The following is a 25,056-nucleotide window of genomic DNA, read 5'->3' on the forward strand; positions in this document are numbered from 1 at the left end:
AAAGACCCACAGGACACAGCGAGTGAGTCTCATGGACATCTGGGGAAAGTGTCCCACAGAAGGAACAGCAAGTGCAAAGAGCCCAGATCCCAGAGCCCCGAGGTGGGAGTGTGTTTGGAATGTTCTACAAGGTATAAGTGGTCTGTGCTGTTGGGGCAAAATGAGGTTTTGTAGGGAGTGGGGCTGGGTGTGTGGGCACTTCAGGTAGGTCTTAGGAGCCATGGGGGAGGATTTCTAATTGACCCCATGACCCCATTGACACAGAGCGCGATGGGAACTCAGTGGAGGATTTGGAGTAGAGGGTGGTCTGACTGGACTTGGGCTTTAGACGAATCATGGGGCCACTAGTATGGAGCAGAGAAGCCTGTCAGCAGGTTTCCCGCAGCCTCCGGATGAGAAATGACGGTGGTTTCAGCCAGGTTGACAGTGGCAGAGGAGCTAAGAGAGAGCAGACTGGGGATACATTTCACAGGAGGAGCCCCAAGATTTTTCTGGTAACTTGGATGTGGGAGCAGAAGAAAAAGAAAGAAGCCAAAGATGACTCCAAAGGGTTTGATGTAACAAAAAGTGGAGGAGTGGTGAGCACGAAGTGGAAGGAGGAAGGAGAGGGCTGTCCAAAAATCCAAGCAAAGAAGTGCTTCATGGGAGGGAGTAATGGATTTTAGCTAACACTTCTGACTGCTAGCTTTGGCAACATGGCATCCCCTGGTGGCCTTGCTAAGGGCTCTTTCCATGGCGTGGTGGGTGGAAGATGTCTCAGAGGACAGGAAGAGAGGAAGCAGACACGCACTAGCTGTGAGAGGAGCAGGTAAGTGGCCCAAGGGCCAGAGCAGGTCAAGGGAGGTGTTTTATAGACATGACACTCCTTTTGCCATTTCAGAGGAATAAAGGAATATTCTAGAACTACAGGAACAGCAGTAAGAGAGTGGGGTGTTGGAAGACAGCTTATGAAGGAGAACAGCTAAGGTAAGCACAGGGCAGAGGTCCTTCCTGTCCTGCTGCCCTCCAAAGAGGCAGAGATAAATGCTCAGCCACCAGCAGTGTCTATAGAGTCTCTCAGGCTTGGGATAGCTCCTCCTTTGATTTCATGACATGAACCACCCAATACTGTGAAAGTGACTGCAGCACTTGCTGGAGAAGTTTCTTTGCTAATGGAAACAATGGTGGCTAGTTTTGCCCTAAGTGTAAAGTAACTATTTTAAAATAGGAATTGGACTACAATGAGCTACTACTGCACACCTATTAGGATGGTTACTATTAAAAAAACAGAGAACAACAATGTTAGTGATGATGTGGAGAAACCCTTGTGTGCTGCTGATGGGAATGTCAACTGGTGGGAGTGTAAAATGGAAAACAGTATGGTGGTTCTTCAAATAATTAGAAATTGAATTATCGTATGATCCAGGAATTCCATTTCTAGGTATATTATACCCAACAGAACTAAAAGCTGGATGAGTATCAGAGATCCTTGTACACCCATGTTCCTAGCAGCATTAGTCACAGCAGCCAAAGGTGGAAGCAAGCCAACTGTTCACCAACAGATGAGCGGATAAACGCAGCATCATACATACAGACAACAGAATAGTATTCAGCCTTAGAAAGGAAGACAATTCTGACAAAGTGGATAACCTTGAGGACATCAGGCTAAATGAAAGAAGGCCAGTCTGAAAAAGTCAACCAGTATATGATTCCACTTATATGAGGTACCAAGAGAAGTCAAGCTCTTAGAGCCAGGAAGTAGAGTGGTGGGTGCTATTTTCATGGGTTTAATAGGTACGGAGCTTCCGTTCTGCAGGATGAAAGGAGTTCTGGAGATTGGTCTCCCAACAGTGTGAATGTACTTAACACTATTGAACTGTACACTTAACACAGCACTAAGATGGAAAATTTCATGTTATGCATTTTTAAACCACAATTAAAAATTTTTTTATTTTTTTTTTTAGATTTTATTTATTTATTATTTATTTGACAGAAAGAGAGAGATCACAGGTAGGCAGAGAAGCAGGCAGAGAGAGGGGGAAGCAGACTGCCAGCAGAGCAAAAAGCCCGATGTTGGGCTTGATCTCAGGACCCTGAGACTATGACCTTAGCCGAAGGCAGAGGCTTAACCCACTGAGCCACCCAGGCACCCCCAAAATTCTCTGTTTAAAGGAGTTGGGATGCAAACAGATTTCTAGCCAGCCACTTTGCCACTGAACTGTGATCAGGATGGCTTTGCTGGGAACACCAGACTGAGATGTTATGTTTGGGTGTCTGTCTCTCCTCCTTTTCTCCACCAAAATGTGAATTTCTTGAGGCTGTGTCTGGGGACCATTTATCTAAATCTCTCCAGTGAGGTCTCAGTTAATTATCTGTCAATATGATAACTTCACTCTTTCTATCATCATTATATTAATAAATATTTGTGACCTATGCAATTTTTCCTCAAGAGTCCTACTGATAGGGTGTTCCCTCCTACTTTATTGCAGTACAATGCACATAACATAAAATTTACCACCAGTGACGTTGAATACATTCACAGTGTTGTGCGACCATCACCTCTGCCTAGTTTCACAACATATCCATCACCCCAAAAAGAAGCCCGTACCCACTAGGAGCTACTCCTCATTCTTCATACCCCTAACCCCCGACAACTGCTAACTCTACTTTCTGTCTCTAAGGATTTGCCCATTTTGGCTCCGTCATGGAAATGGAATCATAAGACACGTGACCTTTTGTGTCTGCATTCGGTCACACATCACGAGTTTCCAAGGTTCATCCATGTTGTAGCATAGATCCGTACCTCATCCCCTTTCATTGTCAAAGAATATTCCATCGCATGGCTATATGTTTCGTTTATCCATTCATCAGTGGATGGACACTGGATGTTTCTACCTTCTGGCTATTGCCAAGAGTGCTGCTGTGAATATCTGTGCATGAACTCGTTTGAACCCCGTTTTCAATCCTTCTGGGTGTATACCCAGGAGCGGAATTGCTGGATCCTATAGTAATTCTACAATTGACTTATTGAGGAATATAACACATTTTTTAAAAAATTAAAAAATTAGGTAAAATCATTCTATCAAAGAAAGAAAACCACTAATATGAGCAGGGTGGAGACAGTGAAGAGGACAAGTAGAAAAGCCATGCACAAGGGTGTTTGTGTGCTGTGTGCGGGTGTCAGGAGCAGAGAGAGAAAGCATGCAAGCTGTTGGAGACAAAGCCAGAACTGCTACGAGACAGCGTGAGAACACACTCATCCCACAGAACCAACGCTGTCTCCCAGATCATCAACTCCAGTCTCGGGGAACCAGGTCAGTGGGGAGCAGGAGGAAAACTGTGCGAAGAAATGGAATCAGACAGGCATGAACTGTATCACACTAATAGAATTACCAAGGTTCTACCCTACAGTTCACAGGGAGGGCAGGAACATGCCAGTGTAATAGTGCTCGGAAGCCAAAGGAGGATTTTGAGTCTGCCAATGCTGCATTATTCCAAAGCTATATTTTATTTTTGAAATTGCAAATACCCTTCCTGGTCTGTAGGATGTCAGTTCACTTAGCAGGTTTTCTTTTTCTTTACTTTTGTTTAAACTGCATTTTCCTGAGCATCCGGTTATTTTTGTGTGTATATAGCCCCTGATGTGGCCATTTCTCTGTGCTGATAGGAAGACAGCACAGATGGCCAGCTGCGCCCTCCTGGCGATCTGTACGAGGCATGGCCTCGTTTCCATTCTCAGGGAAGGGACCAGGCACCATGGGCTCAAAAAGCAGCGAACTTTAGAATTTACCGCATCTGAAGGTTGAAGGACTGCCTACCGTGGTACAAGAAAGAAATGAGATTTTGGAGAATCTGCTTTTCTGGAATGGTTTAGTGCCAAGATTAGCAAAATAGGGCAAGCAGACCAAATCTAGCAGGCACCTGTTTTTTGGTTTTTGTTTTTTTTTAAGATTTTATTTATTTGACAGAGAGAGATCACAAGTAGGCAGAGAGAGAGGGGGAAGCAGGCTCCCTGCTGAGCAGAGAGCCCGATGGAGCTCAATCCCAGGATTCTGGGATCATGACCTGAGCCGAAAGCAGAGGCTTTAACCCACTGAGCCACCCAGGCACCCCAAGGCACCTGTTTTTTGTAAATAAAGTTTTACTGGAAGACAGCCATGCCCATTCATTTTTGTATCGTCAATGGCTCCTTTCTGGTCAAAACAGCACAACCGAGTAGTTGTGACTGAGACCAAATGGCCCACAGAGCTTCAAATATGTTGTTTCTAGCCTCTGGTTTAGGGTAGCAGTCAGTAACCGAAAAGCCTCCAGGGGCCAGTTGTCACATTCACCCTTTACCATCTGGGTGTAGCAGAGAACGGTGGGATTTGTGGCATGAACATGGCCAGTTAACAAATACCTGCTTAGGGAAAGGAATGAGCCTTGCAGGAGTGTGAAAATATGGAGTCCGTCTCTGGCCCTCCATCTCATGCTGCTCCTCTCCCCTTCCTCTCTCTGTCTTAGTTCACAGCAGCAGTGTTTGCACATTATTTAAAAAGCACACAAGGTCACTTCTCTCTAAATGTATAATCCCAGCAGAAAAAGACCTGCCCAGGCTGATTCCAAGAGGACCTGTGAGCTGAGCAGGGAGCAGGTGCACGCTCCCTGATCTGCCTGCAGGGGGGTGAACCCTGGAGGAGGGATATCGCCGAAGTCCAGTTCATGGTCTTGGGCTATCCCAGGACCCAGATGATCTTCCATGCTAGTCCACAGATGTCTGAGCCCGGGGGCCTAACTCCTGTTGGAGCGCGGGAAACAGCCTTCCTTATTACTCCATGCTGTTGTCACTGTCCCCTCTTACCAGCCCCTGCCCAACTGCGTTGGCTCAGCACTAGACCAGAACTAATAGGCAGTTTCGCTGTGTGCTTAACACTCTCCACTTTGCTTTTCTTTGCTTCCTGTTTTCCTAAAGTACTTGCTTCCCTGCCCTTTCGGGCCTGAGGGATACGCCAGCCTCTGCCTCTTCTACTCTTAGGGGGCTAAGGAGGTAAGCAGAGTGAAGGCCTCTACTTGGAGGCTGGCCACATGATGAAATATGGAGAAGTCAGGCTCTTATCAGCCTGAGACTTTCATCCTTGGCTGGACACTGCGATCACCTGGCAGTTCTCAAAAATACTGCCACGTGGGTCCCCTCCTGCACGTTTGATTTAGTGGGTCTCGGTGCAGCCCGGCCTTTGGGATTTTTAAAAGCTCTGTAGGTCATTTTAATGTGTATTCAAGGTTGAGAACCACTGACCTAAGGACATTCTTCATTTCACAGTCTGCCAGAATTCTGAACACTCATTTAGAATGTTCTCTGGGTATTAATACGAAGCTCCTGTCTCCCATTTTGCTGTTGTCTTGGGGTGGTTAGCTCCTTTGTCAAAAGCCCTGGGAGGGGAGGGACAAGCAGTAAATCCAGGCACTCAAATCCAAAGCCAAACAATTCACTCTGGAGTTCTGTAAAAAGCTTCTAAAGAATCACTGGGGCCAGGACAAGTAAGTGTTCAGATCCTTCCAGAAGCAGGAATAGCACTGTATTATCCCAGTAGTACGGTGAAATCATGACATCATCCTTTAGGCAGCCTGTGGCCCATCAATGCATACTAAGCATTTACTTCTGGAGGGTCAGGGAAAACCAAGAGGCTTCCCAAGTGGTACTTACTTCTGGGGATCTTGCTGGGGTAAATCCTCTGGCATGGTTTATATTCATCTGGAGGAGGAAAGTCTTCCATGGTATGGAACGTGAATTTAGATTCAAAGTCATCTGCACACGTGGAAAATAGAAAAATTACTTTGGTTATTGTGATGAACTTGAAAACTTCCAGGAGCACACAGGTTTGCCTGCCCAGTTCAAGGGCTTTAGCGGCTGAGCCATTCCTCCTTAGGAATACTCATCTATCACCTTTCGATTTTTACTGCTTAGCTCAGACAAGGAGAATCAGGAAAAGTGAAATCAACAGACTCTCCCTATCATCCACCCCACCTTGCTTTCGCCAATATCTTAAGGAAACTTCTAAAGGGAGAAATCACGAGCTATCCAGGGTCCAGAATCAGAGGTGGGGAACATGACAGCAACAAGGGACCAGCAGAGTGCCTGGGGCCTGCAGTTACTCCTGAGACCCTGGTGAGGGCTTTTTTTGGGAGGGGTGAGATTAAAAGTCCTCAGCTTGGCTGGTGGGAAGGCTTATGGCTTATGTCCAGTGGGGGACCTGGAACTTTCCAAAGCAAACAGGATTTTCCCTGAGTTCCTGATTGTGAGAGGAGACTTGTGGCCCTTTTATTAGTTGAGTCCCTGCTTTGTGACCTAGGCTTTGGGTCTGACCCTAGAGAACTTTCCTTCCTCTCTCCGTATTTTTGCCCTAACAGTCCCTCTGTCTGGTGGGCCTTCTACTCATCCTTTCACCTTTTCCAGACCACTCCATTCTTTCTATTGTCATCCAATACGCATGGATTTCTCCACGGAGACAGACAAGACACACACATATACAGTTTGAATGTTGGTTTTCTTCCGTTTTTCTCATCGCAATCAGAAAGTTAGAGGATGAGTTCTGGAGCCTCCCAGAAAGCCTCAAGAGAAATATTCTTTAACACAACTTGCTGGCTGTTTTGCCCTGGGGGGAGCTCCTTGCTCTTGTGAAGCACGCACCCTGACATGCTGGGCTGGCACACTCCCTCCAAGGGCCAAGGGAACCCACTCCCACACCGGCAGCCGGCGCAGCACAAGGTGACCCCACTCACCGAGGATATGCAGGCTTCCGTTGCGCAGCTGACCTCCCGGCTGCTGTGCTGGGGTCCAGGCTGGGGCCTGCTGGCTTCTGCTTGAAAGCTCTGTGGTGGGTGATCTCGCAGGGGGTGCTGGGGGTGGATTTAGCTTCCCCCCGCTGGTCCCTTAGAGAAAAGATGCCAGTGTATTCAGTTACAGGACCGGGGACAGCAGATGCTATAACCTCCTGGGGGGGGGGAGGTAATGTACTGAGGTCCCGGGATGTCACAGGATCTGGTGACTAAAAGGGCTGCCTCTGGGGCTAAGCTGCTTGGGACTGCATTCCAGCTCTCCTGCTGGAGTAATGACAACTCTTTGTGCCTCTGTGTCCTCATCTGTAAGACGGGGATCACAATACACACGCCTCCTTGGGGCTGCTGAGAGGGCTGAATGAGTGAAGTCAAGTGGCATGCAGCAGGGTTCAGTAAATGTTAGCTGCTGTGACAAGAAGCATGGTCACGGCCACCTTCAGGATCAGAACGCATAGCTCAAAGAAGGGGAACCACTGCAGAGTCCAAAGAAAGGGAAGAGCCGTCTGTAGGTGAAGTGTGTGTGTGTGGTGGGGGGCGGGGGTGAGACGAACAGGCTGTGGGCTGACTCCTGTTCCCAGGGTTCTGCTTGGGGGGGGGCGGTTCCCTGCCTTGCAGACCCTCTTTTCTCCCTGTAGTCAGTCTAAATCCACCCCACCTACCACAAAACGGCCACCATGACAACTTTCTTCTCTCTCCTCGCCCGCCTGAATCTGAGGCACTGTCTTCTCACCACCCCGTGAACACTTCAGAATCATGGGCAGCTCACCGGCGGGAAAGCTGGCCCTTGTGGTGACCAGTCAGTTCAAAAGAGAATACATCGGACCTTATCTCTGTGACCAACAGCCTCTGTTGCTTTTTGTACCAGGAATCCCTTTTGAGGCACCTGTCCATTCAAAATATCCAAAAGGTGGATGACAATTGCTACAAAAGTGTTTGCTCCAATATTAGTCACAATAACAAAAAAGAGAATCAACTGAATAGTAGAAATCTGGTAAATGCTGACGATCAGTTTAATACACTTATGAACAAGCTCTAACTTGATGAGACTGCTTATAATGTAATATTAAATTAAAACAGCATAGAATATTGTATATTCAAAATTGTATTAATTTTGTAAATCTATAGATCTTTCAGGGAAAAAAAAAAAAAAAGGAAGGGACAAGTTGTCACCTGACTATGACAGCGTTTATTTCTGGCTGACGTTACTGTCGGTGATTTCAATTTCTTTCTATTTGCTCTACAGGGAGCCTGTGCTATTTTTAATTTGAGCAAATACATTTAAGAAACCTTCTGCATGAAAAGATTTTCTTAAAGACCGAAGAATATGTGTGTGTGTGTGTGTGTGTGTGTGTGTGTGTGTGTATTGCGGTTTGTGGGCATGTGTGGATGGGTGTGTATGTGGGTATACTTTCTATTCAGAAGGACACAAGGCCAATGAAGCCTCCTTACCAGGTGGAAATCAGTCGTGGGCACGCATGCTCAATCCAAAATCCCCTCTGCTAGGTATATGAAGGAATTATTTTCAATATTTGGCTCAAAATACGGACCCTTAGTTTTCTTGAGTCAGCACGAGAACGTGCCAAAAGGAAGACAGAATGTGAATCCAGTCTGCCGAGGGCCAGTGCCAATGGTGGCTGGGAGCCAGGCTGTAGAAACTCCAGCAAAAATGATACCAGACACCTGGTTCTGGAAACAGACCGCACCCACAGCCCCCTCAGGCTGGAGATTTGGGTCTATAAGGGTGAGAGTAAGAAGAAATAATGCTTCTCTAGAGTTCAGTGTTGCTAGGCCCGGCTCCAACAATCACAAGAGGTGGGAACTATTGCTGGCCCCATTTTACAGATGAGGAGAAGGAAGCCCAGAGACGCTAAGGGATTGCCGAGGGTCACTCCCCTAGTAACTGCAAGGTGATCAAAGCCAGAATGCCCGGCCTGGGTCTGTGTGATCTTGGACAAGCCTTTCAGCCTTGCTTCCTCTTGGTTTCCTGTCCCTAACATGAATACAACATAAAGTCCCATACAATAAGTATGACTGTGCTCCATGAGGGGCACTGATAGCTCAGTTCTAAAACAAATTCCAAGAGTTAAGACATCTCAAGGTGTTCCCAAGTGGGTCTGCCTTAGGAGCAAGGCTCTGGCTGTGTTCCCAGCACCTTCTTTTTTTTCTTTTAAGATTTTATTTATTTATTTGACAGACGGAGATCACAGAGAAGCAGGCAGAGAGAGAGGAGGAAGCAGGCTCCCTGCCGAGCAGAGAGCCCGATACAGGGCTCGATCCCAGGACCCTGGGATCACGACCTGAGCCAAAGGCAGAGGTTTTAACCCACTGAGCCACCCAGGTGCCCCTCCCAGCACCTTCTTAATCACTGGCTGAGTGGTCCTCTGCTACGGCCACCCTGGGCCTGAAGACTGGTGCTTACCTGGGCCTCGGCCGGGCCTCTTCTTCTGCAGGAATGGCTGCGATCCTGGAGGGGCTGGCGGTGTCGGCAAGGCCTGCGCACTGGACTTGGGTGGCTGGGCCTGGAAGCTGGGGGACTTGGGGGGTGGGAGGAGTGGAGCCTCACTGTTGTTGTTAGCTCCTGGCAAAGGAGGAGCAGGCACAGACAACCTCGGGGTACAGGAGGTATAAAGAGGGAGTGGGGGTGGCGGAGGCGGTGGGGCAGGAGGCTCCCGAATATCTTGGGTGGGGCTGGCAGCATCTGCACTGAGCCCCGGATACCCACAAGGGGGGAGGAGAGGGAGTGGGGGTGGGATGGGTGGCAGGGGCAAGGGGGCTAACTGAGGCTTCAAGGCCTTGTCACTGAGAACAGAGGTCAGGGAGGATGGGGGTGTGGTAGGAGGGAGGGGTGGGGGTGGAGGAGGAGGGGGAGGTGCAGAGGGGAGAGGGGGAGCAACCCCTGGGGTGTTCCCTTTGGTGGGCGGGCCAGGTGGGGATACCAGTGGAGCTTTGGTGGGGGAGGAAGGGGGCAGGGGTGGGGGTAGGGGTGGAGGAGGTGGGGGTAGGGTGGGTGGCGGTGGGGCAGGCATGCTGGGGCGAGGAGGGACTGTCCTGGAGGTGCCATGAGCCTCCGAGGCACTGCCTAGCCTGGGAGATGCAGGGGGGTTAAGTGGGCCACCAAGAGCTTTCGTGGGCAGCCGGGGAGAAGGTGCTCGGGAGCCAGGGGCCTGCCCTATCTTGCCACCTGGAAGGAAAACAAGTTTTGAGTCAGCTCAGAGACAGAGGAAGGAGAAACTGAAGTTTGTAGGCAGTGAAGACAGACACACACCATCCAGCATGATGTCCGTGAACTGTGTGGTGGGCGCTGTCATCCTGCAGGTTCAACGGGAAGCCTCCGGGGCAGCACCTATCATAGCCCAGCTCAAGCCACCAGATTGTGGTGCAGGACCAGCTTTCCTGTTCCATCCCACCTCTGCCCTCACCTGCCAAGGGCCCAGGAGTCTCCCAACCCAGAGCACTGGACTGTTCTGGCCTCCTTCGGCCTTCCTCATTGCAACACCACCCTCACACTCATTCACCACTACCCACTAGTCAGTGCAGTTGGGGACCCAGTCCGTACATCCTAGTTTGGACCTTCAGGTGTACCAACAAGAGGCTCCTTGCTAGGGAGGCTTTCCTCACTTCCAGCATGGTGTGAGCATTTGTTTTCTGCAGCAAGATCAGAAGATGAATCATTCCTTGAATGTATAATGTCACTCAGAAGACAGTGGGAACTGACTTGGGGATCCAGGTCCAACGACCTTGAACCTCCCAGTTCCATGGCCTCTGGAAGTTGCAAAAGACATGCCCATTTGCAACAGGCTCTCTGTCTCCTGGTCTCCTGGGTCTCCTGAACTCACAGATCCACAAACCCCAACTTGGAAAATAGGGCTCTTGGGAACTCACAATGGCACACTCCTCACAGCGATGTGTGTGTGGTGTGCTTCGGGGAAGGCTGGGCAGAGGTGCACCCTAGGAGGGCCTTGCCACTCTTTGCACAAAGCCCTTGCACCGTACCGCACTCTCTCCCCCACATCTATCTCTCGCCGTGGAGAAGGATGTTCCCCTCTCCATTTACTAAAGCACGGAAGGTCTGCGATCCCTGCTTAAATGTGTCTTTAGCGAATCACCGTCCGCTCAGGAGGCGCGCTAAAATCCTCCTTCCAAACAGATACACTGCCCTCCCGAATGGAATTCCAGGGAATCCGTCTTTTCTTATCCTTGCACCCTTGTATTTTATTACCCTGATGAAAACATGTGCAGAACACGTGAAAAGATGGTTGCTTCTCCCACCTACAGCTTCCCGGGTGTTGCAGAATAAAAACCATGAATTTCAAATCAGGTTAGAAACCCCAGCATCTGGTGGTGGTTCTGAGCTTTTCAGCTGATCAGTCTCCAGTTGTGTTTACCCAACCAGGTGCAAGATCGTACCCCAAAGGGCTTGATGCCAAAAGCCAGGCAATCAAAGCGAGGTGTGGCAGAGGGGATGCTGGAGCTGAAACTCAGTGGGCCGAATGGCAGCACCTGGCCTTCCACAGGGATCCCCCCCTCCCCCCGCCGGTGATGAGGGGACAGTTACCTGGGTAGCACTACTCATTACAGGTCTCCATACCAAACAGCTGCTCTGGGGGCAGGGTAGTGATGTCCCCATTCTTCTGTTGAGGGTTTTCTTTGGGGCCATTTCAGAAGAGATAACATCTTCATACCAATGCCTCCACCCTGTCTGACATCACTGATCCCCTTGGGGTCTAAGGTAGGCACTGATAACAGCTGGCAGACCATGATTAGGAGGGAAGGCCCCCACCTGGCCTTGCCAAGGATGGGATCTACCACCCACAACGCTAATGTTAGACATTTCATGGGAGGTCTAGGGCAGGGGTCAGGCTCAGAGATTCCTGCTTCCAAGCCTGCTTCCACAGCACACAGAGATGGAGAGGGAGGACCAAAGCAGTCCCTAACAAGGTGAGGCCTCCCTATATGCCTACTCTCCCCATGAATTTAAAAGGGCTAATAAGTTCAAGGAGCATAATCAGCCCCTGAGTAACCAATGCAGGCTTTGGAAATGACTGAGGACACCAAGTGCCCAAGATCCAAAAGCTCTTAGAACGAGTCAGTTAAAAGTACAGAAGCTTCTGTTTACTAAGCAGCCAAGCAAATGAGAAGTGGGCAAACTTATTTTTATCATGACATGAACAGCGGAGGCAAGGTAGGCACAAATCCTCACTTGGCTTCTGCTCAGGCCCACTCCAGGATTCAGCAGAGAGTGGGCAGCGCGCACTGCAGGTGAGACCCACAGACACAGGAACTAACAGTGTCAAGTGCAGGCCAGGAACTCGGGTAGCACGGGGCCAGCCAGCGGAGAGCCAAGGGAAGGAAGGAGGAGGCTTTCCATTATCACATAAAGGCTACCCCTAGAAATCAAATTGGAAAACAAAAGGAGACCACAGAGAGGGTGGGGAAAGGCCAGGTTGAGTGCATCAAGAGCCTGGGGTCATCAAAAGACAAAGGATGTGTATGTTCCTTTAATCTGGGTATGTTTCCAGAAGACTTTAGATGGCATGGAAGTCTCATTACACATTCCATAGAACCCAGTAGTGTTCCTCATCCTATCTTATTTTTTTACTTTTTAAAAAGATTTTATTTAGGAATGCCTGGGTGGCTCAGTTGGTTAAGCTGTTGCCTTCAGCTCAGGTCATGATCCCAGAGTCCTGGGATCGAGTCCCACATCAGGCTCCTTGCTCGGGGGGAGCCTGTTTCTCTCTCTGCCTCTGCCTGCCACTTTGCCTGCTTGTGCTCTCTCTCTCTCTCTCTCTCTGACAAATAAATAAATAAAATCTTTAAAAATAAATAAATAAAAATATTTTATTTATTTATTTAAGAGAGAGAGGATGAACTGGGGAAGGAGCAAAAAGGGAGGGAGAGGGAGAAACAGACCCCCTGTGACCAGGGAGACCGATGCCTGGCTGATTCCAGGACCCTGGAATGCTGGTCAGATGCTTAACCGACTGAGCCATCCAGGTGCCCCCCATCTTATTTTAATGATCACTCTTCAGAACTCCAAGCCAAGACCAAATTATGGCTTTTGAAGACATTTCATAGGTGCATTGCTATAAAAACAAATATAATCTTTGACTCTAAAAGTTCATGGTTGGGTTTTTTTTTTTCTGATTTTAGAAGATATCCAAACATTTTCATGCCAAAGTACTGTGAGCACCACACTCTGTTTTCTTGGCCTGATGGCCCTAAGCAACCATGCTATCTACGCCCACATTCCATTCAACAAATATTTACTGAGCATCTACTATGAATCCGGCATTTTTAAGGCAGTGAAAAAAACATAGTTCCTGCTTTCACAGAGCTTACCTTTAGAGGGAGAAGACAGAAATAAACAAATAAACCAGTAAATATATAACATGTCAGATGGTGATCAGTAATATAAGAAAACTAAAGGTAGAGGGGAAATGGGAGTAAGGGGGTGAGGCTGATATTTTATATGGGTTGATGAATAAAACCTCACTGATAGATTGATCAGGTCACACTTGAGCAGAGACCTGAAGGAAGGGAGAGCATGAGTCATGAAGACACCTGAGGAAGAGCGTTCCTGGTCAAGGGAGCCATCAGTGCAAGGGCCCTGTGGCAGCAACATGCCTAGTGTGTATAAGAACAGCGAGAGGGCCATGCAGCTGAAAGGGAAGAGTGGAAGACAGTAACATGAGAGAGGTAGCAAAGGCTGAAGTCCTTTTCTCTGAATGACGAGGGGGCTGATAGAAGGGTTCTGGGAGGGACGGCCATGGTCTGTCTTTCTCTGACATGGCACCCAGCCCATGCATCTATTTATTGGCTCTATTTATTGAGCTACTATCCTGTAGCAGGCATCATCAGCCACTGCATTAAGGATTTCCATCTCCTCTACTGAAATTAATCCTTGTTTAACAGAGTGGCTCAGGCATCAGAAACCTGTGTCCTAGTGTTGACAGGTAGGAATAGAGAAGAGCTGGCTTCCTTTGGCTGGTCTCTGTTAAAACTGACTGGGGGCTATTTCTCCTATGTGTACTTCTATGAAGAGAAACTGGTAGACAATTTATATATGTATATAAAACAATAATTATAACATAATATATATTATTATATATAACATAAATTATATATAACATATATCATATAAGTATTATATATTTATCAACATAAACTAATTATATAAAATAATATATATAATTATAATATATAATAATACAATATATAGTATATTATATTATATGATATTTATTTGATACCACTCAAGAATTTTGAAAAAGGTGGCACTGGGAAATGCCAACCTTCTTTGCTAAACCTTTTGCAAAAAAGAGGAAAGGCAATGGCCTCTGAGAAGATTCAAACTGGATCTGAAAGCATCGTACAGCCCTTATCTTTGCTGGACTTTGTCAGTAGGTGACAGAAGCAAATGCACCCCATTATGTCAAACAGCCACAGAGCCCATTGAAAAGGCTGGCAAACCCCATGCCAGAAGATTCTATACCAGCAACGTTTGGGGCTTGATATTCCCTGATTAATGCAATTCTCAGAGCTTATTCCCGCTTGTTGGCTAAAGAGAATAATAACAGGAAAAACACTTCTATCACACATAATTAATAAGTAATTGCCCAATTTTATTTTATTTATTTATTTTTTGTTTTTTTAAGATTTTATTTATTTATTTGACAGAGAGAGATCACAAGTAGGCAGAGAGTCAGGCAGAGAGAGAGAAGGGGGGAAGCAGGCTCCCTGCTGAGCAGAGAGCCCGATGCGGGGCTGGATCCCATGACCCCGAGATCATGACCTGAGCCAAAGGCAGAGGCTTAACCCACTGAGCCACCCAGGCGCCCCAATTGCCCAATTTTAATGCAATGCTTTCAAAATACCTGATACCCATAACACACAAACGACTGCAGTAGACTGGCTGAGGCAATGGCCTTGATTATCCACTCACTCCTGATTCTATGATTTTTAAAATGTGATTTTGCAGACCTTCCATCCAGAAGTGAAGTGTCTTTCCCCACCCTTGTTTCTGGGCTGGTCCTGTGGCTTGGACGAGAGGGTGTTGTAGGAAGCAATATTGTGGCAACTCTAAGACTAAGCCTTAAGAGACTTTGTATACCCTACCACCAACAGGAAAAATAATCCCAAATATTCTGCCAGACACTGAGAGACCATATGGATGTGTCAGGCCAATCATCTCCGCTGAGGCATGAAAGATTTAAGAAATATAAGATTAGCAAAAGCCACCTTACCCAAGCTAAGATTAGCAAAAGCCATCTTACCCACTTGCCAGAGGGAGCCCAGGTGAGCCCATCCTAAACTGCCAACCACAGAACTATAAGCCAGATACATGGTTGTATGAGGTCCCTAAGTTTTAGCCTATTTGGTTATACAGCAACACCTAACTGATAACAATGCCTGATACGTTATGGTGATATCACTAAGATTTTTCTGAAGGGCTTTATACCTTTGGTCTATACTTTGCAATGGGGGCCCCAATCACGCCATTGCTAAGCACTACACACAGTGGCAAGTCATTCTTCAATTATTACAACGGGATGATTTAAACAGGATGATGATTTACAAGATCCCTTGAGAACAATGCTTTGGGTAATTCCCGGTCACGCTCCCAAACCATGATCTCCTGCTATGCAACTTTCTCTTAAAAACATGCCACAATCCTCATGGCTCAGGACGATTGCCCAGCTGATTTTATGTGTCAAGGACAGAAAGATCACCAGGTAAATCAGTCTGAATTCTCCCTTACCTGCCACATCCCTCTGGCCGGCTGGTCTCAGCACAGGAAAGCCACCAGCAAACAGATCTCCCAGGCTTGGGGGTGTGCTTCCGCCTCGAGAGTTTGCAGACCCTCCTCCTTCTTTGTTGGTTCCTTTAGAGCCTTTCAGAGAAGAGGCAAGTAGATGAGGACTTCTGAGCAGAGCGGAGCAGCCTGGTCTCAGTCCGGGCCGTGATCCAACAGCACCCAGGGGAGCCTTCCCGTCCTCCCACCTCCAGCCCTTCCCTCCTAGTGGGCATCTTTCCCAAACCCCTCTGCCCGGTTACCCCGCAGACTCCTGTGCTCACGCCTGTCTACTACTCTCTCCGGATTCACCTAGGAACTGACCATTGGTAGCCGAGCACCCTGAAAAATGACCCAAACGAAGGGACCTAAATACTGCCATTCCACTGATGCCAGAGGGGGAACTGGCAGCACCTTCCAAATGCGAGCACCCAAACATTGTAGGTGTAGCGCCAGCCCTATTTTCAACTCGACTGTTGTGGGAGGACCAGAGAAAACCCATGGATTTAGTTGAGTCAGTAATTGTAACTTCTCGTCCACAGAGTCTGGCCCAGGACTACAAGCAGGAAGGGAAGGTCTGCAATGATTGATGCTTTGGCATTTTCCTTCTCCATCTCACCAGCTCTTACTCCCTGAGCCCTGCACCCTTTCCTGCATCTTTTCTTCTTGTGAAACCTTATGGGAGAGGTGTCCCTGAGCCCTGCACCCTTTCCTTCATCTTTTCTTCTTGTGAAACCCTATGGGAGAGGTGTCCCTGAGCCCTGCACCCTTTCCTGCATCTTTTCTTCTTGTGAAACCCTGGGGGAGAGGTGTCCGTAATGCCAGCCTTCCAGATGTGTGTGATGACCAACTCCATGCAACGAGAAGGCATTCAGCGTAGACAAGAATGCCTAGAAAGAAATGTTCACAGCCTGGGGCTAACTTGCGCAGAGGTATCAGGGCACAGTGCGCACTGGTGGATGAATGTGTTCAGATTATTTTGAGTATTTATATATATTACCTATCAACTGGAATGATTAGGGAGTGAGTGTTCCAGTCAGATGGGTTTATCTGGTAATTGGGCTTAACCAATTAGTGGGTCTCCTGGAAACTAATTTTTATTGCAATTGTTGAAAATACTTCTTAAAGTATCCTTGTATATGAAAATATATAATTACAGACACTAGATACAATTACATTTTTAGGACTATCTTTGAGAATTACCATCATGTGCATCATTGAAAACTATATGAAGACATAACAAGAGATGACATTGATAAATAATTCTGCATAAATTATTTCAACCTTCAGCAATCGTGACCAAAAAAAAAAAAGAAAGAAAGAAAGAAAGAAAAAGCAATTATCACTACCTCCCGCATTTTGTAGCTGAGTGTACTGAATCTCAGAGAAATTCCCAGATACACCTGGTAGCAGACTCGGGACTCAGTCTGGGGACATCTTTTTTCCTTGCGAACACGATTTGGCACACTATAATGTTGAGACTTTAATTTTTCTCTCTTTGAGGACTAGGTGGGCGCAGGGTCAGTGATCGTTAGAAGGTATCCCACCATGGATGAACACAGACTGGAATATCCGGACGATGGAATAGTCATCGACAGTAAGAAGGCGCACGCGACAGCTTGGATGAACTTGGAAAACATTATGCTAAGTGAAGGAGCCAGTCCCCAAAGGCCACATATCGTATGATTCTATTCACGTCAATATCCCAAAGACACAAACCCACGGAGACACACAGTACACTGAGCGGCTGCCAGGGACTGGCGGAATAGGGAGTGACATGTCATGGGCATGGGGTCTCCTTTCAGAGTGATGAAAATGTTCTGAAACTAGACTGAGGTGATGGCTGCAACCACATTGTGAATGTACAAATGTCACTGAAACGGACCCTTAAAATAGCTAAGACGGTGAATTTCATATTACGTGTATTTTTTTTTAATTTTTTAAAAGATTTTATTTATTTGACACAGAGAGAGAGATCACAAGCAGGCAGAGAAGCAGGCAGAGAGAGAGAAGCAGGCTCCCTGCCAAGCAGAGAGCCTGACGCGGGGCTCGATCCCAGGACCCCAAGATCACGACCTGAGCCAAAGGCAGAGGCTTAACCCACCGAGACACCCAGGTGCCCCATCACATTATGTGTATTTTGTCACCATTAAAAGAAATAGTTATTCCACCATGGTTTTACTTGTTTGTTTAGCATCTGAATAGTGGTAGAAGATAGGCTCTAAACCATCTGCAGACATGGAAAGGGAGCTCTGACTCTCACCCACGTGGCCTGTACATTGTGCAAGTCTGCGATAGCCCAAAGTGCGTCCTGGGTAGCAAGTGTGGACCCTGGCCTGAGCAAGCCAGAGGTGCCTGGCTGAGGCCCACGTGGTCTGCCCTTGACGCACATCAAGCCCGGCCTAGCAGCTCACTTACTCTCAATCTGTGGGGCACTGCGGTCATTGATCTGCGTGACTTTCCGTAGGCGAGTTCCTTGCTGGATATCAGCCAATAGGGCACTCCGACCTTTGGGGTCTGCCTTTCTCAAGTTGGAAGTGTCTGTACCTACCTGTAAGGGAATAAGAGGGATTTGATTATAACCGCATATAATACCATAATCTGTTTTTTGCTAGTACAACTTCCTCGTGTCCACTCCCTTTTCCCTACAAAAGTCTTTCAATGTGTAGAGCTCTTTGGGGCTCTTTTCTATCTGCTAGATGGGATGCTGGCTGATATCATGAATCCCTGGATAAAATCAGATCTTTAAAATTTGCTCAGTCGAATATTGTTTTTGAACACTTCCGCCGTAGCCTGGGATGACATGGCAGGGGTGTCCATGGGCTCGCGGAAAAAGGGAGCGCCAGAAAGAACAAACACAGGTTGGTGGCATTAATAAGGGCAGGGGGAGGACTGCACTGGGAGACACAGCCTGGAGGAAACACAGAAGGTCTACACCATGTGCACGGAGTCCTGGTTAAACAGTTCTCAGAGCCAGAAATACTTTTTAGCACCTGCTGTATGGGAGGTACCATGTGTCTTTGGCTTTCAGCTGATATACCACGACTTCAGAAGCTTTTTCTAACCCTCCAGTCTAAGTAAGCTCCCCCCTCACCACCACCCCATGTTCTCTCTTAGGGTACCATCTTCTTTTTTCCTCTGCCATTTCTATCACCTTGTATAAACGTCTATGTATCTTTCCTTGTGGAAAATGGCCATTCTTGGTTACGAATTTAAGGTTTGCCACTCCCCCACCCACCACCACCGACCAGGACTCCGTATCAGGAGAAAGATCTTGTTCGTTTTGTTCACAAAGGCATTTCTAGAGAGTGTAATAGGATCTGTCTGCAGATAACGCATATCTGCAGTGACGGCCAGACAAATGGATGGGTGAGTGAACTAGACCCCGGATATACAGATACACTGGCCTTGCCTTTAGGGGCACATGTGTGTGCCAGGGCCGCGGGACCCACGTGCACGGAAGGGAGCCACTACAGAACACAGCACATGACGTAAGTCCTATGGAGAGCACGGCCACCGAGACTTCAGAAACAGCCATACCCGTCAAGCCCCAAGGAAGATACGAGGCTTTAAGACGGTCCTTGAAGTATAGATAGGCTTTACAAATCCTTGCTGTAGCCATTTTCTGTTTGGCAAAGGACAATTCAGCTGTGTTGACGACATAGTCAAAGACCGCAGGGTCACAGGCTAGAAGCAAGGGCAGTTGCGGTTTTAGCTCCAGTGTCTGGAGCGTGCATTTTCAGACTGACTTTACCATCCTGGTGAGGCATCTTCCGAGAGCTTTGAAGGGCACATGCTTCAAAGCTGGATTCTTGTTGCCGGGAAACAAGCTTTTTGAGCCCATGAGGGGAGGGGCTCATGCAGAGCAATAAGCAAAGGGGCACAATCCAAGTGATACACGTTTTTTAGAATGCATTGGTTTTTTTTTTTTTAAAGATTTTATTTATTTATTTGTTTGTCAGAGAGAGAGAGAGAGCACAAGCAGGCAGACTGGCAGGCAGAGGTGGAGAGAGAAGCAGGCTCCCTGCTGAGCAAGGAGTCCGATGTGGGACTCCATCCCAGACCCTGGGATCATGACCTGAGCTGAAGGCAGCGGCTTAACCCACTGAGCCACCCAGGCGTCCCTAGAATGCATTGTTAACGCACATGTACAACAGGGAATTTCTCATACAACATGCTTTTAAAACGAGTCTCTATAGAAACCATTAATATCAAGAAATCATTTTAAACTGCCAAGTTTTAAGATCTTGAAAGTCTCTCATTTTATTTATAAGTAGTTAATGACAAGAATAAAGAGCCAACAGAAATATCATGACCCTAGTTGACAGGGTATGAACATTTTTGCAAAAATCTAGAATTACAATCTCAGGCATGTGTTAGGGTCAGGGTGCTTTGTCTCTTTCTTCCTAGTTACAAGGTAAATCACCCACTGAATTATGATGATGGTCATGGCCCAACTCAGGGGACAGACTTGGGGAAGGCAAAGGTTAGAATGGCGTGTCCTGCTTAAAGAAGCAGCTGGACCCATGAACAAACCTTATAGCTAATAATCCTGGTGTGGGAGTGAGTCATCCCATCTAATTTAAACTTGACTATTTATTACCTAAATGTATCCTCTATTCCCCAACCTTGCCCATCCCAAGCTTTTCAGGTGAGGGCTATGAAGAAGGCTCTATGTCCTCAGAATAATTATTCTAATTTGAGTATCTACTTAGCCCAGTCCTCAATAGGTTCTTGATGACTCTACATCACAGATTTGTTGATAAGCATCTTCCAAATCAGCAGGAAGATATGGCGAGTCATACCATGCGTACTCATTGGAGTTCAATTGGCTGGACTAAATTGAATATTCTTCCTTTGACTTCTTGGGAGTCCTTTCCTGATGCACTGTCTGCCCTGATGACTTTCCACTAGAGGGCTCTCCCTCCCCGATATTGAGATGGTATCGGTCAAGCCTCTCCTGCGAGGTCAAGAACCAGGAACTCGGGGCTAGGGTGACCCTAGATTTAGGCTTAATGGGTTTTGTGCAAAAGGACATCTAAGGACATATTCATTTGCACACTGAAAACTGTATTACACAGTAAGCGTCATTTCTACTTCACCTGCAATATATATTTTTTAACAATCCACACATAATTTGCTTTCTTAAAAAACCCCAAGAAGCCTTGTTACTGTGGTTACAGGATACAGAAACAGAAAAGAGAAGATTTCCAGATATTCACTTGTTCTTTTATTCTATGCAAATACTGGTTACTAGCAACTTCACTGAAAGCATAGTCGACAGAGAGAAGGCCACTCCTGGACACTTTTCCTGTGGTACTACATCCACCAAACTTGCCTCCCTCACCGCGCATGCACGCGCACGTGTGCAAACACACACACACTCAGGAAACCAAAACATCGCTTCAGGTTTGCTCTTGGTCTTTCTCAACATTGCCGTTGAGTGCGCCGATCTGTTAAGTTCTGCATAAACCTTTTGTGGACTCAGTTTCCCCACCGTGAGCTTCAGATGGAACAGTGTGGATCCTGAAAAGATGGAAATAGCAGAATAACAATGCAAATGAGCCCACCCTGAGCCATCCAAAGGCTGAAGAACTGAAACGAACCAGTAAAGACAAAAACTGTTAGAACTGACAGTTCTAACAGAGCCAAGGGCGGGAAGCGTCTGTTCTCCGTCTTGATAAACCAGAAACGCTTCTGCATGTCCCTTCGTCATCCCAGCAGGTGAGTTGATCTGGTTTCAGTGTGGTTGGGGGTGTGTGTGTGTGTGTGTGGCGGGGGGATGGCAGTCCAGCCTAGAAAAATGCGTGTCCTGCTGTTTGTCACACTGTCACCATACGCTGGCCATTCCTGCATCTGTTTGATTCATACTGATTTCTGTGAGAAACACTAATAAAAAAATCCAGCCGGTTAATCCAAACCTAGCAGGTTGTTTGTCTCAAGGATGATCTAAACCCCATCATCTTCATACAATTTCAGCTTTGCAGCTTCCGAAAGGTACATTCTCCACTACGGCTGTTAAACCTAAATTTAGATCTCAGGTTTCCAGGCACACAGCCTGCTCACTCCCTCGGCCCTCAGCCCACTCCTGTTTTCCACCCTTGGGGGCCGACAGCTCTCAGAGGCCAGGGTACTTGGATTTCAGGACCAAACCTGGGCCCCCAGGCCAGCCTGACTGGCACTGCCTCCCCCCTGCCACGACCGTCTTGCTGGAGGAGAACACAGAGAGCCTGGGATCCGGAAGACAGACGTGAAATATTTCCAGAGAAAACTGACGCCGTGTTCCCTACACCCCACATATGCTGCTGAAGGGAGGCTGCTCCAGAATGAAGGGTACTGGGAACTAACAGTGTTAGGTCTCATTTTTAGAAATCCAAATATGTAGTTAAAATCCACAGCAAAAAGAACGGACCGTGTAACCTTCTTTTCTATAGCCTGGTTTCCTGAACTACTGCACGCAGACCGCAACGTTCCCTAAAGTACCAGCCGCCTCCCACAGTGCCACTTCCCATTCCGGGAGGGTGAAAATGGCACGACAGGTCCAAAACGGAGCCACCTGCCCCTCCAAGACGGCAAACCAAGACTTAATTATAGTTTCCTCCCCTCCCAGCAATGTGACCTTTACCCAGTCAATCTGAGTTGACCCCAGTTGTGTGACTGATCCCTGCCCTTCACCTTATCTAAAATAGTCTTTTCTCTTATTACTTCCCTCTCCCACCCCCTTTCTCCCTTTATTTATTTATTTTTTAAGATTTTATTTATCTATTTGAGAGGTGGAGGTGGATGGGGTAGAGGGGCCCAAAAGAACCAGCCAGGTGCCTCAAATGGAAGGTTTTTAAAGGCAGTAAGGGCTTGAGGGTGGGACGGGGGCAGGGGTGTCTGGGTGGCTCAGTCAGTTGAGTGTCTGCCTTTGGCTCAGGCCATGATCTCAGGGTCCTGGGATCGAGTCTTGTGTCTTCTGGCTCCCTGCTCAACAGGGAGCCTGCTTCTTCCTCAGTCCCTCCCCCTGTTTTCTCTCTCTCTCTCTCTCTCTGTCAAGTAAATAAATAAAAATCTTAAAAAAAAAAAACAAAAACCACCTTCCATATGGTACAACTCCTCAGACTTCCCTTCTGTTTGCTAGATGGGATGCTCCTTGAATCCTGAATTGTTGAGTACAGTCAATTAGATCTTTAAGTTTACCCAGCTGAATTCTGTGTTTTAACAAAAGGCAAAGAAGCATCAGGGCCTTTCCGTTGGAACTCTAGGTGTGTCTGTTCCCATTCTCTACATCCTCAGAGAAATGACTCCTCTGGAATGACTGGCTACTGGGTGCCTGCAGGCCTTCTCAGACCCTCCCTCTTCCCCATTCCCTACAGCTGCTCAATCACAAACTCCTACCGATTCTTCCTGAGCGATTTCTTCAGAATCTGGCTCCTCTTCTCCATCCCTGCAATGCTGACTTAATGCGGGTGGTGGGGTTCGATGCCGGCTGCCTCCAAATATGCCACTTTGGCATGTTGGTAATTTTGAATTAAAATTACATAAGAAACAGCCAATGCAAGGACACTGACTTTGTTCCCCTGTTAGTGGGAAAGAAGTTTCCCATGTGAAAAGTAACCCCCTTGTACCAGGAGGAAAGGAGACATTCTTAGCCCCAAAGATAGGAATTCCAAGGCCAAGAGAGTTGTATAAACAAACCTTGTTACTTCTTTGCTAATTTACTACCCCAAATCCAAACTTCTTTGTCTTCTCAATACTTTAATTTTTTTTTTTTTTTTGAGAGAGAGAGAGCACGCACAGGGTGGGGCGAGGGGGGAGGGAGGGAGAGGAAGAAAGAGAATTTTAAGGGTCTCACAACCCTGAGATCATGACCTGAGCTGAAATCAAGTGCCAGCCACTTAACCAACTGAGCCACCCAGGCGTCAACATCCTGTCAACTCTTTACAAATACAGTTTCTTTGTCTAAAAGGTCTAAAAGCTGCCTGCTTTGGTCACTTCTTTGAATCTCCTATGTCTATGAGCTCCTATACATACAAAATACATTTTTCTCCTGTTACTCTGTCTTATGTCAATTTAATTATCAAAGAACCTAGAGGGGGAAAAAGGGAAAATGACCCTCCCCTCCCTCCACCGGCCAGCATCACCTTGGGATCCCATCACCTGTCCTTCATGCCTCCTGTCTTCCTGCTCTCCTCCACTTGGCTCTCAGAATGACCTGAATAAGGGCCATGTTACTTGTCATGTCCCTCCCCACCATAAAACTTTCCCTGGCTCCCACTGCCTCAGGAGCAAGTTCAAATCCTTCACATTGTGCAAGGATCTCCATTTCTCAGGCACTCCATGCTTGAGCTCACCTCTGGACCTTAGCTGGAGCTAATCTCTTTTGCTCCTTTTACACTTGTCTTTTGGATCGGACCTCTGATCCTTGACGTCCGGGTGAAGAGCCCCTTTCTGTTCCTCGAGCAACATGTTTGCCCTCAGCAGAGCACCTGCCACCCAGACATGTCACTCGGCTCAAAACTTGCAATGTTTTTCCATCTCACTTGGGATGCAAAATTCAAAAACCTCATTCATATGGTCTGCTGGGCTTAACTGCACTTCTGTATGCTATCCTGAGTTTACTTACCAATGCCAGACTTTTTCTGTCCACACCAGTGTTTTCAAGGAGTTCCACTGTCTAGCAATCCCTCTCTAACTGCAAGCTGTGCTTGTGGTACTTGTTTTTAGCATTTCTGAGAATTTTGATTTTAATATGAGTTCCAAGGCCCTTCAGTAGGGAATAATCAGATGGAAACGGAAGCATATAGGCTGGGAATGGAAAGACAGCAATAAAGAAATGCGGAGAAAGAGGGATCTGAAGGATGTACAAACAGGGCCCACGGGTGGGTTGTAGAGGCAGGGATTAGATTTAACTCTACTGGAGCCATGAATTTTAAAAGGCAGTCGATTTATGGATTGTGGATTGGACATTGGACAAAAACATACCTTTAAACTCATGTAATAGTTATTTTATCTGCATCATAGCTAAATGAATTTGTAAGTAGTTCATAGGAATTGCTGGAGAGAGGAACCCTGAAAAGAGGGCAAGTAGAAATCAGTAGAGCAATCTTAATTATTGGTTATTAGTATTGGTAATTAATATGTCTCAGTCATATATAAGATCTGAGTGTTGATTCTGTGCCACTGGATCAGGAGCTGGGGATATAGTATGGGCAAGACTGTGAGGATCCTGTTCTCAGGGAGCATATCTACGTGTGTGTGTTTACGTGTGTGCATGTATATATAGGTACATTATGTGTGTGTATACACATCTTGCACACGTGTATATATACATACACAGAGATCCTCTGCTGTCTGCAAGTTCAAGTTACTTCACTTTTGCAAAATACCTACACGAGCGCCAATTTTTACTAAATACAAGAAACCAGAAAAGGCTTTTTGCTTTTTCAAGAAAAGCAAAAATTGTTTGGCAGTGAGCCTCACGGAGG

General features: G+C 47.0%; 1 protein-coding gene across 1 annotated transcript in view; it reads right to left on the reverse strand.

Annotated features, from left to right (window-relative positions):
- The window catches only part of WIPF3 (WAS/WASL interacting protein family member 3), a 31,873-nt gene extending 7,836 nt beyond the window's left edge, over positions 1 to 24,037 (reverse strand). The window contains exons 1-7 of the mRNA XM_032876307.1: positions 23,965 to 24,037; positions 19,127 to 19,273; positions 18,005 to 18,187; positions 15,554 to 15,685; positions 9,215 to 9,976; positions 6,739 to 6,888; positions 5,663 to 5,764 (exon numbers count right to left, since the gene is read on the reverse strand). Of these exons, the coding sequence (XP_032732198.1) occupies positions 5,663 to 5,764; positions 6,739 to 6,888; positions 9,215 to 9,976; positions 15,554 to 15,685; positions 18,005 to 18,187; positions 19,127 to 19,273; positions 23,965 to 24,037 (1,549 nt within the window). The remainder of the gene's footprint in view (positions 1 to 5,662; positions 5,765 to 6,738; positions 6,889 to 9,214; positions 9,977 to 15,553; positions 15,686 to 18,004; positions 18,188 to 19,126; positions 19,274 to 23,964) is intronic.
- Positions 24,038 to 25,056: the final 1,019 nt, after the last annotated feature.

Source organism: Lontra canadensis, unplaced genomic scaffold (genome assembly GCF_010015895.1).
Source record: "Lontra canadensis isolate GAN:19392208 unplaced genomic scaffold, GSC_riverotter_1.0 scaffold2, whole genome shotgun sequence".
Taxonomy (NCBI): Eukaryota; Metazoa; Chordata; class Mammalia; order Carnivora; family Mustelidae; genus Lontra; species Lontra canadensis.